Genomic DNA, 17361 nt, shown 5'->3' with positions numbered 1-17361 from the left:
AGGCTCTAGCAGGGGATGAGGGTGAGGGAGGTGGGGTTCAGGACCAATAGGAGAGATTAAACAGGGGGGCGTGGGTGCAGGCAGACAACCAGGGACGGTGGAAGGGCACTTTGAGGGCCAGGATATAGGGATTAGCGGCAGCTGGGGGGGGGGGGGGGGAAGAGGGGGGAGGAGTGAAGAGTAGTGGAGAAGAGATTAGTGAGGGATTCCAAGGAGAGGGAAGGGTAGGCGTTTAGGCAGAAAAAGCGTGGGGTTTTGCCTGTAGGGAAGGTGAGGAAGCATACCCCCTGGTCATGGAGTGAGAGGGGGCAGGGGGGTGGTACAGATGAAGGTTTGAACAGAGGAGGCATGGGGATATAGCCTAAGGTCACCCGTTATGGCAATGTGTACATAAGCATATAAATAATTGTATGTCTGTATATATGCAGTAGCCCGCCGGAAAATCCCTGAAGTTGCAGAAGCTGCTCGAAGGGTGTACGGCGATTCGGAAGCACCACGTCTATGGGACTCTCCTGGGCCGGAAGACCCCCGGCAGCGATGAAGGGGCTACTCGGAGAGAATGGACATTGAATGTGTGGGAGGACTGTGGGGAAAGAGAGGGGGAGGTGATAGAAGGGGGGAAGGAAGAATGAGTAGGATAGAGCAGCGAGAGGATAATAAGGAGGGAGGTCCAAAGATGAGGTGAAAAGGTAGGGGAACAGGGATATGGGCTCTCACAAATAGAAGGGTTAAAAGAGAAAGGGGGGAGAATAGGGGGGGCCTAGACATAGGGTCAGTGAAAAGATCTACCTCGCTAGATTCCACATGCAGAGGTATGGGTACTGTAAGCAAAGTTATCAGGGTCTGGAAGAAGTAATAAGGAGTGACTGTTTGGAGGTTAGTAGGCTAAACTTTTGTATATAATACATGTTGGGTAAATAGAGTTATAAGTCTTTGTATACATTAGTAGCAATATTGTTGATACACAAGTGCCAGTGGAGGGACCACCTTGGTCGACCACCAGCGTCTCAAGATGTGCATCTTGGGACTCAACAAGGTGCACGGCCAAGCCCCAAGGGAACCTGAAAGCCGGGTAGCAGCGGTAACCAGGGGGGGTCACCTCGTGATCCCTCGGAGTTCGGGTCAAGCCCTTGGGCAACGGGACCGCTGCTGATCAAGGTCAGCACCAGCCCCTCAAATTTTCTTACCTTTTCCTTCCCCACCCCTACCCCAGTGGTGCTGGGCCTGTCTCTAGACGGGGGAACAAGGTCAGTTGAGTGGACGGTAAAGCTGTTCTCTAAAAGGGACATGAAAAGTGATAGTTCTCAGATCATACCTCAATGGCGGTGAGAATTTTATCCCATAACGCCAAGGGGCTGAACAGTCCAGGTAAGCAAAGGGTTGCACTGATGCACAAACAAAAATGGGAAGATGTGGTAATGATTCAGGAGACACATTTTAGCACAAAAAGCGCTCCCAAATATTGGGACAAGAATTTTAAAAGGTCTTACTTATCCTCCGCAAAGGAAAAAAAAGGAGGGTAGCAATCCTGATTCATAACAAATTCCCCTTCGTTGAAGAATCAGTAACGAAGGATAGGGACGGCAGGAACTTAATGTTGGTGGGCTCTGTACCAGTTCAACCACTTACGCTGGCTACAGTTTATGCCCCGTGTGAGCAGGATCCTTCATTCTTTAGAATGTTTTTTCAAACTCTGAAGAGGGTGGCAAAAGGGGACATATATTGTCGGGTGACTTCAACGTAGCGGTTAACCCAAAGGTAGATAGATCAGGTCCCTACAAACCAAATAGCGGTATTGTAAAGGCTCTGGGAGAGGGACAAGCTGAGAGCCAGCTGGTGGATATCTGGGGAGAGAGATGCACCCGTTAGAACGGGATTATATATTTTTTTCCCACTCCCATACAATCTATAGCAGAATCGATTACTTCTTTGTATCTAGCAGACTGGGGAGGTGGAGTATGTTTATATGTTAAACCGGATCTAAAACCTATTATAAGGGATGATGTCTATGAAGGGAATGATGAAAATGTAGAGACTTTGTGGATAGAAATTAGCAGTGGAGGTAAAAGTACAAAGAAAATGTTTGTGGGAATATGCTATTAACCACCAAATATCTGTGAGATTGAGGAAGCTAAAATACTTTTGCAAATGGAGTAGGCATCAAAACTGGGTCATGTTTGCATAATGGGGGATTTTAATTATCCAGACAGACTGGGGCAATGAGATTAGCGTTACAAAAGGACGCAGGTTTTTGGGGTTGCTTAAACACAATTATATGACCCAAATTATTGAGGAACCAACCAGGAGAGGGGCAGTTCTGGATTTGGTCATATCAAACAATCTAGAAGTAATAACAAATATTCAAGTCCTGGAACAGTTGGGTAACAGTGATCATAACATGGTCTCATTTGAAATAAATTATCAAAAAACAGATTACGTGGGTTCAACAAAGAACTTAAAACTTTAGAAAGGCAGATTTTAATAAACTGAGGTTCAATCTACAAGTAATACACTGGGATGATGTTTTTGCAGGGAAAAATGTAGAAGATAAATGGGCAGTCTTTAAAACATTGTTAGAAAAGCACACTTATCAGTGTATACCCTTGGGTAATAAGTATAAAAGAAATAAGTCAAAACCAATGTGGCTAAATAAACAGGTAGGGGAGGAAATGGACAAGAAGAGGAGGCGTTTAGATTCTTTAAGTCAGAAGGGACGGAGACATCATATCAGAATTATAAGGAAAGTAACAAAAATTGCAAAAGGGCAATCAAATGCGCAAAAATGGATAATGAAAAAAGGATTGCAATAGAAAGTAAGGTCAACCCTAAAAAGTACCTTAATAACAAAAAAATGAGAAAAGAAAATATAGGAACCTTTCAGTGTGAGATGGGTAGGCAGATTATTGGAGATAATGAAAAAGCTGAGGTATTAAACAAATTCTTTGCCTCTGTGTTTACCAGGGAAGAATCAAGTTCAATAGTAGTGCCGCAGAAGGAAGCCACAACCTCCATATTAATGAACAATTGGTTAACTGAGGAAGAAGTTCATAAGCGACTTGAAAATATTAAAGTAAATAAGGCACCTGGCCCCGATGGCATACATCCAAGAGTTCTCAAGGAGTTAAGCTCAGTAATAGCCAAACCATTCTATTTAATATTCAAGGACTCTATTTCCACAGGCTCAGTACCACAAGATTGGCATAAAGCAGATGTGGTGCCTATATTTAAAAAAGGGAGCTAGGTCACAACCGGGAAATTAAAGACCTGTAAGCCTGACTTCAGTAGTGGGGAAACTACTTGAAGGTTTAATATGGGATAATATTCAGGAATACCTAATGGAAAACAAAATTATTAGTAATAGTCAGCATGGATTTATGAATGATAGATCATGCCAAACTAACCTTATTTGTTTCTTTGAGGAGGTAAGTAGGAATTTAAACTAGGGTAATGCAGTTGATGTGGTCTACTTAGATTTTGCAAGGGCTTTTGATACGGTTTCACACAAGAGGTTGGTGTACAAAATAAAGAAAATTGGACTCAGTAATAATATATGCACCTGGATTGAAAACTGGTTAAAGGTCAGACAACAGAGGGTTGTCATAAATGGAACTTTTTCAGGTTGGGCTAAAGTCGTGAGTGGACTACCTCAGGGATCGGTGCTGGGACCCCTGTTTTTTAACTTGTTTATTAATGACATTGAGGTTGGCATCGAGAGCAAAGTCTCCATCTTTGCTGATGATACTAAATTGTGTAAGGTAATAGAATCAGAGCAGGATGTAATTTCTCTTCAGAAGGACTTGGAGAGACTGGAAACGTGGGCAGGTAAATGGCAGATGAGGTTTAATACAGATAAATGTAAGGTTATGCATTTGGGATGCAAGAATAAAAAGGTGACTTACAAATTAAATGGAGATATATTGGGGGAATCCTTGATGGAGAAGGATTTAGGAGTGCTTGTAGACAGCAGGCTTAGCAATAGTGCCCAAAGTCATGCAGTAGCTGCAAAGGCAAACAAGATCTTATCTTGCATCAAACGGGCAATGGATGGAAGGGAAGTAAACATAATTATGCCCCCTTACAAAGCATTAGTAAGACCACACCTTGAATATGGAGTACAATTTTGGGCACCAATCCTAAGAAAAGACATTATGGAACTAGAGAGAGTGCAGAGAAGAGCCACCAAATTAATAAAGGGGATGGACAATCTAACTTATGAGGACAGGCTAGCTAAATTAGATTTATTTACATTAGAAAAGAGGCGTCTAAGAGGGGATATGATAACTACATACAAATATATTCGGGGACAGTATAAGGAGCTTTCAAAAGAACTGTTCATCCCACGGGCGGTACAAAGGACTCTGGGCCACCCCTTAAGGTTGGAGGAAAGGAAATTTCACCAGCAACAAAGGAAAGGGTTCTTTACAGTAAGGGCAGTTACAATGTGGAATTCATTACCCATGGAGACTGTGATGGCAAATACAATAGTTTTGTTCAAAAAAAGGTTGGACATCTTTTTAGATGGGAAAGGTGTACAGGTATATACCAAATAAGTATACATGGGAAGGATATTGATCCAGGGATTAATCCGATTGACAATTCTTGGAGTCAGGAAGGAATTTTTTTTTCCCCTTATGAGATATCATTGGATGATATGACTGTGTTTTTCTGTTTGCCTTCCTCTGGATCAATAAGTAAGTATAGATATAGGATAAAGTATCTGTTGTCTAAATTTAGCATAGGTTGAACTTGATGGACGTACAGTACGTCTTTTTTCAACCTCATCTACTATGTAACTATGGTCCCGAAGATCTCCCATATTGGGATCCATGATATTTAATGGTCAGATCATGCACCCATAGAGCTATGGTGCACACAAAGATTCCTAGACAGACTTGAAGCAAATTGGAAACTCAATGAGGCTTTACTAAAAATTCCGGAGGTGGAACAATTAATTGGTAAGGAAATCGATCAGTTCTTTCAATTAAACAACGGTAGTGTCGAGTCCCAATCGGTGCTGTGGGAAGCGCATAAGGCAACCCTGAGAGGGACACTAATCAAATTGGCGGCTTGGCGAAAAAGAGCAAGAAATGAAAAAATAAGCATGCTGCAATCCAAATTGAAGGATTAGTTAGCCAATCATAAAAAAGGTCCCAATTCTCCTCTCCTTAAAGAAATTCAGGACACTAGAATTGAACTCAATTTGGCCCTATCCTCACAGGCGGACAATTCGTTGAGTTGGTCAAAGAGGCTGTTCTATGAAAATGCAAACAAACCAGATACCTTGCTAGCTAATAAATTAAGGAATAGTCACCCAAATTATAATATCCATGGGTTACGACTCAAAAACGGGGTCACTACAGCCAACCCAAAATTGATAGTGGAGAATTCAAGAGCTTTTATGAGGAGCTGTATAATGGGGAAAAAGTGGCACATAATGATAGGACCAAAAGAGCCCTGAGGGAATTCCTGAAGAGCTCGGAGCTACCAAGATTGAGGCGGTCGGAGAGGAACACATTGGGAGCAAATTTTACCTTAGAGGAACTCACCCAAGTCGTTAAAGACTTAAAACCATCTAAGGCACCTGGGCCGGATGGTTTCTCAAATCTCTATTACAAGAAATATATAAATTTTTTAGCTCCTTGCCTCCTTCGGATATTTAACGCGATACTGGAAGGGGCCGCATTCCCGGAACTGATGCCCCAAGCGTCCATCTCAGTAATACATAAGCCTGGCAAGGACCCATTAGACTTTAAAAGTTATAGGCCCATTTCATTAATAAATACGGATATTAAAATATACGCCAAACTACTGGCCAATAGATTCAGTCACATCCTGCCCAGACTTATACACCCAGATCAGGTAGGATTTATTAAAGGACGCCAGGCGGCAGACAACACACAATGAATCATTGATCTGTTTTAAAATTAAAAGTGGCATGAGACAGGGGTGCCCATTATCGCCCCTCCTGTTTGCTTTATGTATGGAGCCATTAGCAGCCCAAATTAGGAAGAGTCCGGACATAGTGGGGATCAGGACCGATACGCAAACGCATAAGGTGGCTCTGTATGCGGACGACGTGTTGATGACGATCTCCAACCCACTTACGTCCCTACCAAACCTCTTCAACTTGTTAGGGAAATTCAATAATATATCAGGCTTTAATATCAACCAATCCAAGTCTGAAGCTCTGAATGTAAGCCTCCCGAAATGGAAAAGTTGATCCAGATCAACTTCAATTTGCAAAGCAAAGACATGAAATATTTAGGGGTACATACATCTAAAAGACTATAAGAATCTTTATCAAGCAAATTATCCCAATCTGATACGTGTCCTGAAAGAGGACATTAGAAAGTGGTCGACCTATAGAATATCATGGTTAGAAAGGATATATAGTGTCAAGATGACCATCCTCCCGCGCAACCTATATTTATTTCAGACACTACCGGTGCCACTCAGACTAAAGGACATACTCCCACTTAAGTCTGCATATAACCAAATTTATATGGGGAGGTAAAAAAACCGAGAGTAAAGGGTATGGTTCTCAAGAAACTATCATTAGAAGGGGGGCTGGCAGTACCTTGTTTGTTGTCCTATTATAAAGCGGCACAATTATGCCAAATCTCCCAATGGCACACGAACCCTGATTTGAAACGGTGGGTTGCATTGGAAAGTGAAGTTTGCTCCCCATTGGAGTTGAACAATTTAATCTGGCTACCCAAAACTGCTATAAGACAGATAGGAAAGCCGCTGACCTCAATGACCAACTCGCTGTGGGTCTGGGAGTCCACCAAATTTAAACGTGACCTCACCACTAGGGGATCGTTGATGACACCCCTCTGGGGAAATCCAGACTTTGCTCTGGGCCCGAGTAAAGCGGAATTTATCATCTGGAAACAAAATGGTATGCATAGGCTTAGAGACTTGGAAGGGAGGAAGGGAATCAAAACATTCGAACAAATTAGATCTGACAAAAACTTCTCTCTGCAGGAAGGGTTTAGATACCTTCAAATACGAGCATTTTATAATAAAATTTCCCCCAGGCCCCCATTGACCACTTTTGAAAAGCTCTGTCTGGTTGAGACGGATACTTGCGGTCTCACATCACAATTGTACAGAGAAGTCATCGGTTCAGGGGATAAGGTGGGACATACACTGAGTTATATGGTGCAGTGGGAATCAGATCTGGGAAAGACCCTAGAGGAAGAAGAATGGTCAAAAATAGTGACAGCAGTAGCCAAGAGCTCAGTTTGCACCACACTAAGGGAGAACACATATAAAGGTATTAATGCGTTGGTATCTCACCCCCATGAAATTATCTAGATTAATCCCAGGATACTCCCCGCTGTGCCCCAGACAGTGTGGAGAATTTGCTGTGGTCTTGCCCGCGGATTAGCCCTATATGGCAAGCGATTAGAGATTGGCTTCAGATGATCTTTAACCTCGAAATACCCTTGGACCCGTGGTGTTCCTATTGAATAGACCAACACTGGGCCTAAGTAAATCAAGTAGTAAATTAGTTGCTCACTTTGCAACAGCAAGGCGGTGCGAGATCGCAGCATTGTGGAAACAATCCGAAATTCCACCAATTCCCAAGATCAGGAACAGAATTTGGTTTGTGTGCCAGATGGAGAAATTAACGAGTTTAATGACACTGGTAGAAATGATCTAAAAACCTGGACTCCTTGGCTGGCACAGACGGACATCCCGGGGGTTGAAAGAGATACAATATGGCTATGATAGTAACAGATGCATTCTCCCTTGATGGGGGCTTGAGTTGGGCACTATAGAGGGTAAATCAGAGGCTGGCGGCCCGTGAGGCTTAGGTGGGAGTAGAACCTGAGACACATATCTAGAAAAGACGTCTGAATAAGATTGTATCCACTAAGATAGCTGGAGAAAGAGCTAAAAGGAGTCATCAATGAACCTGTGTCGGGGGACAGACCCGCGCCATAGCCCCCACCCCTCCCCTCCGGTCTTTCCCCCCCGTTTACTATTCTTTGGTATTTGGTGTATGGTACTTAATAATTGAACAACATCAATGTATCTGTATTGCTTGAAAAAAAACAATAAAATCAAAGTTATAAAAAAAAGTAGCTGATTTCAAGATCCAGAAATATTTAAGAAAAAATTGCTTTTACATAATTATTTAGTGTTTGTGTGTGAAACCCGGGAACAAATCCGACCCTGGCACCAGGTACGGAAAATATAAGGTTCACATACTTTTTCACACACTTTTTGAATCATTTGTGGATAAATGTTGAAAAAGCATCATGTTTTTGTGTCATTTGTTTTATCAGGTTATATCTATCATTAGGACTTAGATTAAGATCTAATAACATTTTAGGTTTGAAATATGTGAAAATCCTAAGAGGTTTACAAAAACGTTCTTGCCACTGTAAGTACACGGACTATGAAAAACGTAATTATATTGGCAAGAAACATTACCCTTCTCTTACGTACCCAATACCCTCTATGGGCATGTCTCAGAGCAGTGTTCATCAATTGGGTGGGAAAATGCTAAAATAGCTACATGATTTTTTTTTTAAAGAAGCAAGGAGTTCCTGCTTGTTATGTTTGCTAAACATATGAATAGTAACCATGTCAAAATAGCTTTACATAGTTGTTCTTGCCGTTTCTCTGCCCATGAGCATGCTAAAGCTTTAGTCAAATGAGCTCTGATTTTATTTGCATATGCTTTCCCAAAGCCTTATAGGCTGCTTTCTATCCACATTGCAATAGAATCTTTTGAAGCTGCTATTCCTTTATGGCCTGAGAAGTACACAAAGGATTCCTTGACCACTAAACATACTGTATAAATGTAATGCCCTTCAAATTTTTTGTCATGCTTCAGGGTTTGGACAAAATTAAGAAATCACAATTTCCTGATTATTGCAGACACTTGATATGATCTTGGTGCGAAAATTAGGAACCATTTGTAATACAATTTTATCCTGATGAGCCACAAAGTACGTAGAATAGCACAGTTCAGATTGCTGCAAAAAAATGTTTTTTTAAAAGATGTCCAGAACACTTTAAATGCCCTTATAACATTTTGGTATAGTACAACACTAGCACGCTAGTTGCTTTATTGATGTACCAGGTATGTCATGGTGAAATGTTAGTTTTGCAGTGGCTGATTGAACAGATCCTTTCGATTTCCATCAGCTGGGGGGTAGGGGCAGTGATGTGATCATTGCTTAAGTGACACAAATGCTGGACCTCCAGGACTGAAAAGGTTAAGGGACATCTTGACAAAGGTCCTAGATTGGACCGAAACTTTGATCGTTTAACTAATAAATTGCTGGGGTTTTTTGTATTGTGACCACTGGAGTACCTTCGTCTTTTGGATAATATGGATTTTGCGGATTCCCCTTTGTGTGAGCATATCGCTAGACATGCATCTGTGGCCAAGTAAACTTCAGTATCGTGAGTGCTCCTACAAAGGGACACCATTTCATATCCATCAAGGACAATGGTTCAAACAGTGGTGCAGTTAGTGTTTACAATAACAGGTTGAGATCTCATGGTGGAACCGTTTCTAAATCTTGCTTTATTCTTTCCAACTGACTTGATAAAGGAATATATTGATCTGAAGCAACTGGTTTCTGCAGTAGAAGGTGAAGGACGGAAAACCTGTCAACTTTTAGATAATTCTTAATAGTCCTTATCTGCACCCTCTTTAAAAAAAAAAAAAAGATACACATCTCTGAAGGACAACCCATTTCAATAGATAAATAGAATAGCGTTTCAGTTTGCGTTAAAGTACAGTAAATACGTTAAAGACTTATACACCCAGATCAGGTAGGATTTATTAAAGGACGCCAGGCGGCAGACAACACACAATGAATCATTGATCTGTTTTAAAATTAAAAGTGGCATGAGACAGGGGTGCCCATTATCGCCCCTCCTGTTTGCTTTATGTATGGAGCCATTAGCAGCCCAAATTAGGAAGAGTCCGGACATAGTGGGGATCAGGACCGATACGCAAACGCATAAGGTGGCTCTGTATGCGGACGACGTGTTGATGACGATCTCCAACCCACTTACGTCCCTACCAAACCTCTTCAACTTGTTAGGGAAATTCAATAATATATCAGGCTTTAATATCAACCAATCCAAGTCTGAAGCTCTGAATGTAAGCCTCCCGAAATGGAAAAGTTGATCCAGATCAACTTCAATTTGCAAAGCAAAGACGTGAAATATTTAGGGGTACATACATCTAAAAGACTATAAGAATCTTTATCAAGCAAATTATCCCAATCTGATACGTGTCCTGAAAGAGGACATTAGAAAGTGGTCGACCTATAGAATATCATGGTTAGAAAGGATATATAGTGTCAAGATGACCATCCTCCCGCGCAACCTATATTTATTTCAGACACTACCGGTGCCACTCAGACTAAAGGACATACTCCCACTTAAGTCTGCATATAACCAAATTTATATGGGGAGGTAAAAAAACCGAGAGTAAAGGGTATGGTTCTCAAGAAACTATCATTAGAAGGGGGGCTGGCAGTACCTTGTTTGTTGTCCTATTATAAAGCGGCACAATTATGCCAAATCTCCCAATGGCACACGAACCCTGATTTGAAACGGTGGGTTGCATTGGAAAGTGAAGTTTGCTCCCCATTGGAGTTGAACAATTTAATCTGGCTACCCAAAACTGCTATAAGACAGATAGGAAAGCCGCTGACCTCAATGACCAACTCGCTGTGGGTCTGGGAGTCCACCAAATTTAAACGTGACCTCACCACTAGGGGATCGTTGATGACACCCCTCTGGGGAAATCCAGACTTTGCTCTGGGCCTGAGTAAAGCGGAATTTATCATCTGGAAACAAAATGGTATGCATAGGCTTAGAGACTTGGAAGGGAGGAAGGGAATCAAAACATTCGAACAAATTAGATCTGACAAAAACTTCTCTCTGCAGGAAGGGTTTAGATACCTTCAAATACGAGCATTTTATAATAAAATTTCCCCCAGGCCCCCATTGACCACTTTTGAAAAGCTCTGTCTGGTTGAGACGGATACTTGCGGTCTCACATCACAATTGTACAGAGAAGTCATCGGTTCAGGGGATAAGGTGGGACATACACTGAGTTATATGGTGCAGTGGGAATCAGATCTGGGAAAGACCCTAGAGGAAGAAGAATGGTCAAAAATAGTGACAGCAGTAGCCAAGAGCTCAGTTTGCACCACACTAAGGGAGAACACATATAAAGGTATTAATGCGTTGGTATCTCACCCCCATGAAATTATCTAGATTAATCCCAGGATACTCCCCGCTGTGCCCCAGACAGTGTGGAGAATTTGCTGTGGTCTTGCCCGCGGATTAGCCCTATATGGCAAGCGATTAGAGATTGGCTTCAGATGATCTTTAACCTCGAAATACCCTTGGACCCGTGGTGTTCCTATTGAATAGACCAACACTGGGCCTAAGTAAATCAAGTAGTAAATTAGTTGCTCACTTTGCAACAGCAAGGCGGTGCGAGATCGCAGCATTGTGGAAACAATCCGAAATTCCACCAATTCCCAAGATCAGGAACAGAATTTGGTTTGTGTGCCAGATGGAGAAATTAACGAGTTTAATGACACTGGTAGAAATGATCTAAAAACCTGGACTCCTTGGCTGGCACAGACGGACATCCCGGGGGTTGAAAGAGATACAATATGGCTATGATAGTAACAGATGCATTCTCCCTTGATGGGGGCTTGAGTTGGGCACTATAGAGGGTAAATCAGAGGCTGGCGGCCCGTGAGGCTTAGGTGGGAGTAGAACCTGAGACACATATCTAGAAAAGACGTCTGAATAAGATTGTATCCACTAAGATAGCTGGAGAAAGAGCTAAAAGGAGTCATCAATGAACCTGTGTCGGGGGACAGACCCGCGCCATAGCCCCCACCCCTCCCCTCCGGTCTTTCCCCCCCGTTTACTATTCTTTGGTATTTGGTGTATGGTACTTAATAATTGAACAACATCAATGTATCTGTATTGCTTGAAAAAAAACAATAAAATCAAAGTTATAAAAAAAAGTAGCTGATTTCAAGATCCAGAAATATTTAAGAAAAAATTGCTTTTACATAATTATTTAGTGTTTGTGTGTGAAACCCGGGAACAAATCCGACCCTGGCACCAGGTACGGAAAATATAAGGTTCACATACTTTTTCACACACTTTTTGAATCATTTGTGGATAAATGTTGAAAAAGCATCATGTTTTTGTGTCATTTGTTTTATCAGGTTATATCTATCATTAGGACTTAGATTAAGATCTAATAACATTTTAGGTTTGAAATATGTGAAAATCCTAAGAGGTTTACAAAAACGTTCTTGCCACTGTAAGTACACGGACTATGAAAAACGTAATTATATTGGCAAGAAACATTACCCTTCTCTTACGTACCCAATACCCTCTATGGGCATGTCTCAGAGCAGTGTTCATCAATTGGGTGGGAAAATGCTAAAATAGCTACATGATTTTTTTTTTTAAAGAAGCAAGGAGTTCCTGCTTGTTATGTTTGCTAAACATATGAATAGTAACCATGTCAAAATAGCTTTACATAGTTGTTCTTGCCGTTTCTCTGCCCATGAGCATGCTAAAGCTTTAGTCAAATGAGCTCTGATTTTATTTGCATATGCTTTCCCAAAGCCTTATAGGCTGCTTTCTATCCACATTGCAATAGAATCTTTTGAAGCTGCTATTCCTTTATGGCCTGAGAAGTACACAAAGGATTCCTTGACCACTAAACATACTGTATAAATGTAATGCCCTTCAAATTTTTTGTCATGCTTCAGGGTTTGGACAAAATTAAGAAATCACAATTTCCTGATTATTGCAGACACTTGATATGATCTTGGTGCGAAAATTAGGAACCATTTGTAATACAATTTTATCCTGATGAGCCACAAAGTACGTAGAATAGCACAGTTCAGATTGCTGCAAAAAAATGTTTTTTTAAAAGATGTCCAGAACACTTTAAATGCCCTTATAACATTTTGGTATAGTACAACACTAGCACGCTAGTTGCTTTATTGATGTACCAGGTATGTCATGGTGAAATGTTAGTTTTGCAGTGGCTGATTGAACAGATCCTTTCGATTTCCATCAGCTGGGGGGTAGGGGCAGTGATGTGATCATTGCTTAAGTGACACAAATGCTGGACCTCCAGGACTGAAAAGGTTAAGGGACATCTTGACAAAGGTCCTAGATTGGACCGAAACTTTGATCGTTTAACTAATAAATTGCTGGGGTTTTTTGTATTGTGACCACTGGAGTACCTTCGTCTTTTGGATAATATGGATTTTGCGGATTCCCCTTTGTGTGAGCATATCGCTAGACATGCATCTGTGGCCAAGTAAACTTCAGTATCGTGAGTGCTCCTACAAAGGGACACCATTTCATATCCATCAAGGACAATGGTTCAAACAGTGGTGCAGTTAGTGTTTACAATAACAGGTTGAGATCTCATGGTGGAACCGTTTCTAAATCTTGCTTTATTCTTTCCAACTGACTTGATAAAGGAATATATTGATCTGAAGCAACTGGTTTCTGCAGTAGAAGGTGAAGGACGGAAAACCTGTCAACTTTTAGATAATTCTTATTAGTCCTTATCTGCACCCTCTTTAAAAAAAAAAAAGATACACATCTCTGAAGGACAACCCATTTCAATAGATAAATAGAATAGCGTTTCAGTTTGCGTTAAAGTACAGTAAATACAAATACCACTTGTGGTTCATTTGCATGTCACATTTCCCCATTATCGCTTAGCAAACAGTGCTTCCACTGCATTTAGGCATTCTGGGTAATAACATGCAAATGAGCAAAGTGTGTTACTTTACTTCTCATCGATTTTAACATGGATCCCTATGGGTTTATGGCTGCCACATAACACAGCTTTTCAGCGCAACCCGTTCTATTTAAGGAAATAGTCATGGGATTTAATCTGGCTGTTTTCAAATTAACATCATAACTAGAAGTAGGTTGTTATATTTCATCTACAAAATGAGGCTTTAAATAAAATAAAAATCAAGTTTGAACTTAAGCAGCAACTGTCAACAAGTGCCAATCATATTTTAGGTCTAATTTGGAATAAAGTAATTCCTTAGAGCAGGTGACCATGAATGAAGAGAAACAAAATGAGAAAAACGTACACAGTCTTCCTTTACAATTCCAGGTGTGTCAAAAAACCAGTGTGCATCCTTCAGCTCATTCGCGGTAAATTGCATGGTTTCTCTTGAACTATCTGATGGGGAAACAAGCGGAGCATCATCTTCTATGCCGAAAGAAAGCGAGTCTGCATCAAATTCAATATCTTCCTTCTGCTTCTTTAGAGGTTGAAACGTTCTTCCGACTCTTCCTAGAAAAGATAAGATTTTTTTTCCCCCCATCTCTAATTAACCCAACCATAATATATAAAAGTGTGTAAAATTTGCTGGGATGGTTTTTTTGTGCGTGCCAGTGAAAAAAGTTAATCTGCAGGTCATATGACCCTAAATTCAGGTTACTTCAGGGATGGACAAAAATATCAAAAGCTTAGGTGCCAGAGTCGAGTAGCAGAGCGGGGAGAAGTCTGTCACCCGACACCATCAATGGCTTCATGTGTCTGCAACACACCCCACACCCCTATCCACACTGTCAAAACTCAGAACAGAGAGCAGGGGAGGGCAGTCGGGGAGGGCAGTCGTGGAACACTCCACCTCAATCTCTCTATGAACCGAACCCCCCCTAATGCCAGACTAAGCGGCACAGCGCTGACTGACATGTCAGTCCCAACTGCGACAGAACAGCAACCTACATTCTGCTTTGCAATTGCATTAGTAAAGCAGGCAGGATCAGAATGGGGCCCACCACTTCGAAGGTAAGTTTTTAAAGTTTAGGGAAGGGGGTTAATTTAATTGTTTTAGGGTAAGGGCTTAGGGTAGGGGGGCTTTTACGAGAAGGCACTTACCGTGGCGGTAGGCAGTGATGGCTTCCAGCGACGGGGGAGTTGCGGCAAAGCACCAGTAGAAATTTGGTGGCAGCAAAGCAGGTAGGTCGTGCTGTTGCCAGTTGCAGCAGTGACTGACAGGTAAATCAGGGCAGCTCTGCAGACCATACAAAAGTGCGCGGCTGACCTTATGTTTGACATCCCTGTTCTAGCAGGTTATAAGAATGTGAAAAATACTTACCTGAAAGCATTTCTGGAAGTAGAAAATTTAAGGACAGCAATCAATACATCATCACAGTGTACACCAGGCTTGCACAATGTCAAGTGAGAAGGGCCGAACTGCTCCAAGGAATACAGATTCGGGCCACACGGGTAAAATCATCATCATCATCACCTCTCCCCCAGCACCTCATCATCATCCTCATATCTCCAACACCCCTTAATCTCTCCCAGCACCCCTCATCATCTTCATATCTCCCCCAGCACTCATCAACGTTTGTGACTCCCCATCTCTCCCCCTCACCCATACACAATACTCACCCTCCACATCACACACAATACTCACCCTCCACATCACACACAATACTGACCCTCCACATCACACACACAATACTCACCCTCCACATCACACACACAATACTCACCCTCCACATCACACACACAATACTCACCCTCCACATCACACACAATACTCACCCTCCACATCACAAACACAATACTCACCCTCCACATCACACACACAATACTCACCCTCCACATCACACTCACAATACTCACCCTCCACATAACACACAAAACTCACCCTCCACATCACACACAATACTCACCCTCCACATCACACAATATACTCACCCTCCACATCACACACAACACCCCCCCGCAGACCCCACACATTCCACCCCCCTGCATCTCATATCCCCCCTGCACCTCACATCAGCCCCCTGCACCTCACATGCCCCCTCCTGCACATCACCCCACCCCTGCACATCACATATCCCCCTGCACCTCACCTCACATTACACCCTGCACCTCCCTCACCCCCCTGCACCTCAGATCACGGCAGAGAGCAGGCAGGACTGCGCGCGCTCGCAAGCAGCGGGCACCGGAAGTGCCGCACTGCTAGAGCGTGCAGTCTTGAGAGCGGGCTGGGCTGGGCTCAGGGGGAGAGCGGGCTCGGCTCGGGGGAGGGAGAGCGGACTCGGGGGAGGGAGGAGAGGGAAAGCCACCACCGCGGGTCGCACAGTGAGTGTCGGCGGGCACATGTGGCCCGCGTGTTGTGCAGGCCTGGTGTACACGTTAACAATGCACAACAGTACAGTACTTTTTATAGCAGATAAATTATGGGAAATATGTACATAATGCAGACCGTAAGCAGTGCTGTAAAAGAACAGACAATGTTCAAAATTAAAACAGATATTTTCAAATGCAAAATTGTCTGAAAATGGCATACAACAAGATCAAAATCTAGAGTTGTGCCATATTCATTAAGCGTTCTCTATGCATAAAAATCACACTATTTCACATCATATTTGCACATGTACTGTAGGATATTGCTTGAACTGCTGCAACGACTTGACGCATGCGCAATATGGAAATTATGTGGAAATAATAGCATCATTTTTTTTCCCCAGAAAAGAAACTTTGACATCAAACGGAATAAGGCAAAAGGAGGGATGAATGGAAAGAAAGGATGGACCTCTACTATCGCTTTTTTTAAACGTTGTTTGCACATTGCAAATCTTTTTTTTTTTAAATCCTAGTAGGCAAAAATTTAGTGACACTGCAATTTTTAGTGATTAGGATAGAATAATTGTGAACTTTATAGAAAACCTTTTACATTGTACTGTAATCCATCACTACTGTTGGACGTTGCATTTTGCAGTATAATTACAATACACTTGCATGTTTAATTAAATTCTAAGAAACCCCAAAAACAAAAATGTAGATCTTTTATTCTATATTATTCAATAATTTCAACTTTAGCTAGGCTTATTCTTCTTTTCAAACTGTTTTTATTTTAGGCGCATGCGTGTATGTCTCATTGAAACCTTGTTGAAACGCATACAGTGGCGGCAGAGTTTGTTCTAACTCGGCCGCCACCGCAATGTGCGGGCAGACGCGGCTTACTTTTTTTTTCTCGGCGTGCCGCGCGTCAGCCGGGCGCCGGTCACGTGCGCCAGGCATCCCGAGGACGCCAGGCATTCCCGAAGACGCCAGGCATCCCGAAGACGCCAGGCATCCCCGAAGGAGGCTGCAGGTAAGGGGGTATTTTATTTTTGGGAGCGTGGAGCGGGCCGGAACAGCCAGGGGGTCGCGAGGGGAAGGGAAGATGCGGCTAGGATGGGCTGGCGCACGGCCACGTTCGGCGCCAGCCTGTAATGACACGCGGGGCAAGACGGGCAAATGTTAGAATAGGATGTGTCGCTACAGTATGC

At 42.4% G+C, this 17361-nt stretch overlaps 1 protein-coding gene across 1 annotated transcript in view; it reads right to left on the bottom strand.

Annotated features, from left to right (window-relative positions):
* Positions 1 to 17361, bottom strand: part of NOA1 (nitric oxide associated 1) — a 111656-nt gene that overhangs the window by 16062 nt on the left and 78233 nt on the right. Inside the window, exon 4 of the mRNA XM_075577326.1 lies at positions 14151 to 14356. Within this exon, the coding sequence (XP_075433441.1) occupies positions 14151 to 14356 (206 nt within the window). The remainder of the gene's footprint in view (positions 1 to 14150; positions 14357 to 17361) is intronic.

This window comes from Ascaphus truei, chromosome 1 (genome assembly GCF_040206685.1).
Source record: "Ascaphus truei isolate aAscTru1 chromosome 1, aAscTru1.hap1, whole genome shotgun sequence".
Taxonomy (NCBI): domain Eukaryota; kingdom Metazoa; phylum Chordata; class Amphibia; order Anura; family Ascaphidae; genus Ascaphus; species Ascaphus truei.
This window is presented reverse-complemented; position numbering and strand designations above follow the sequence as displayed.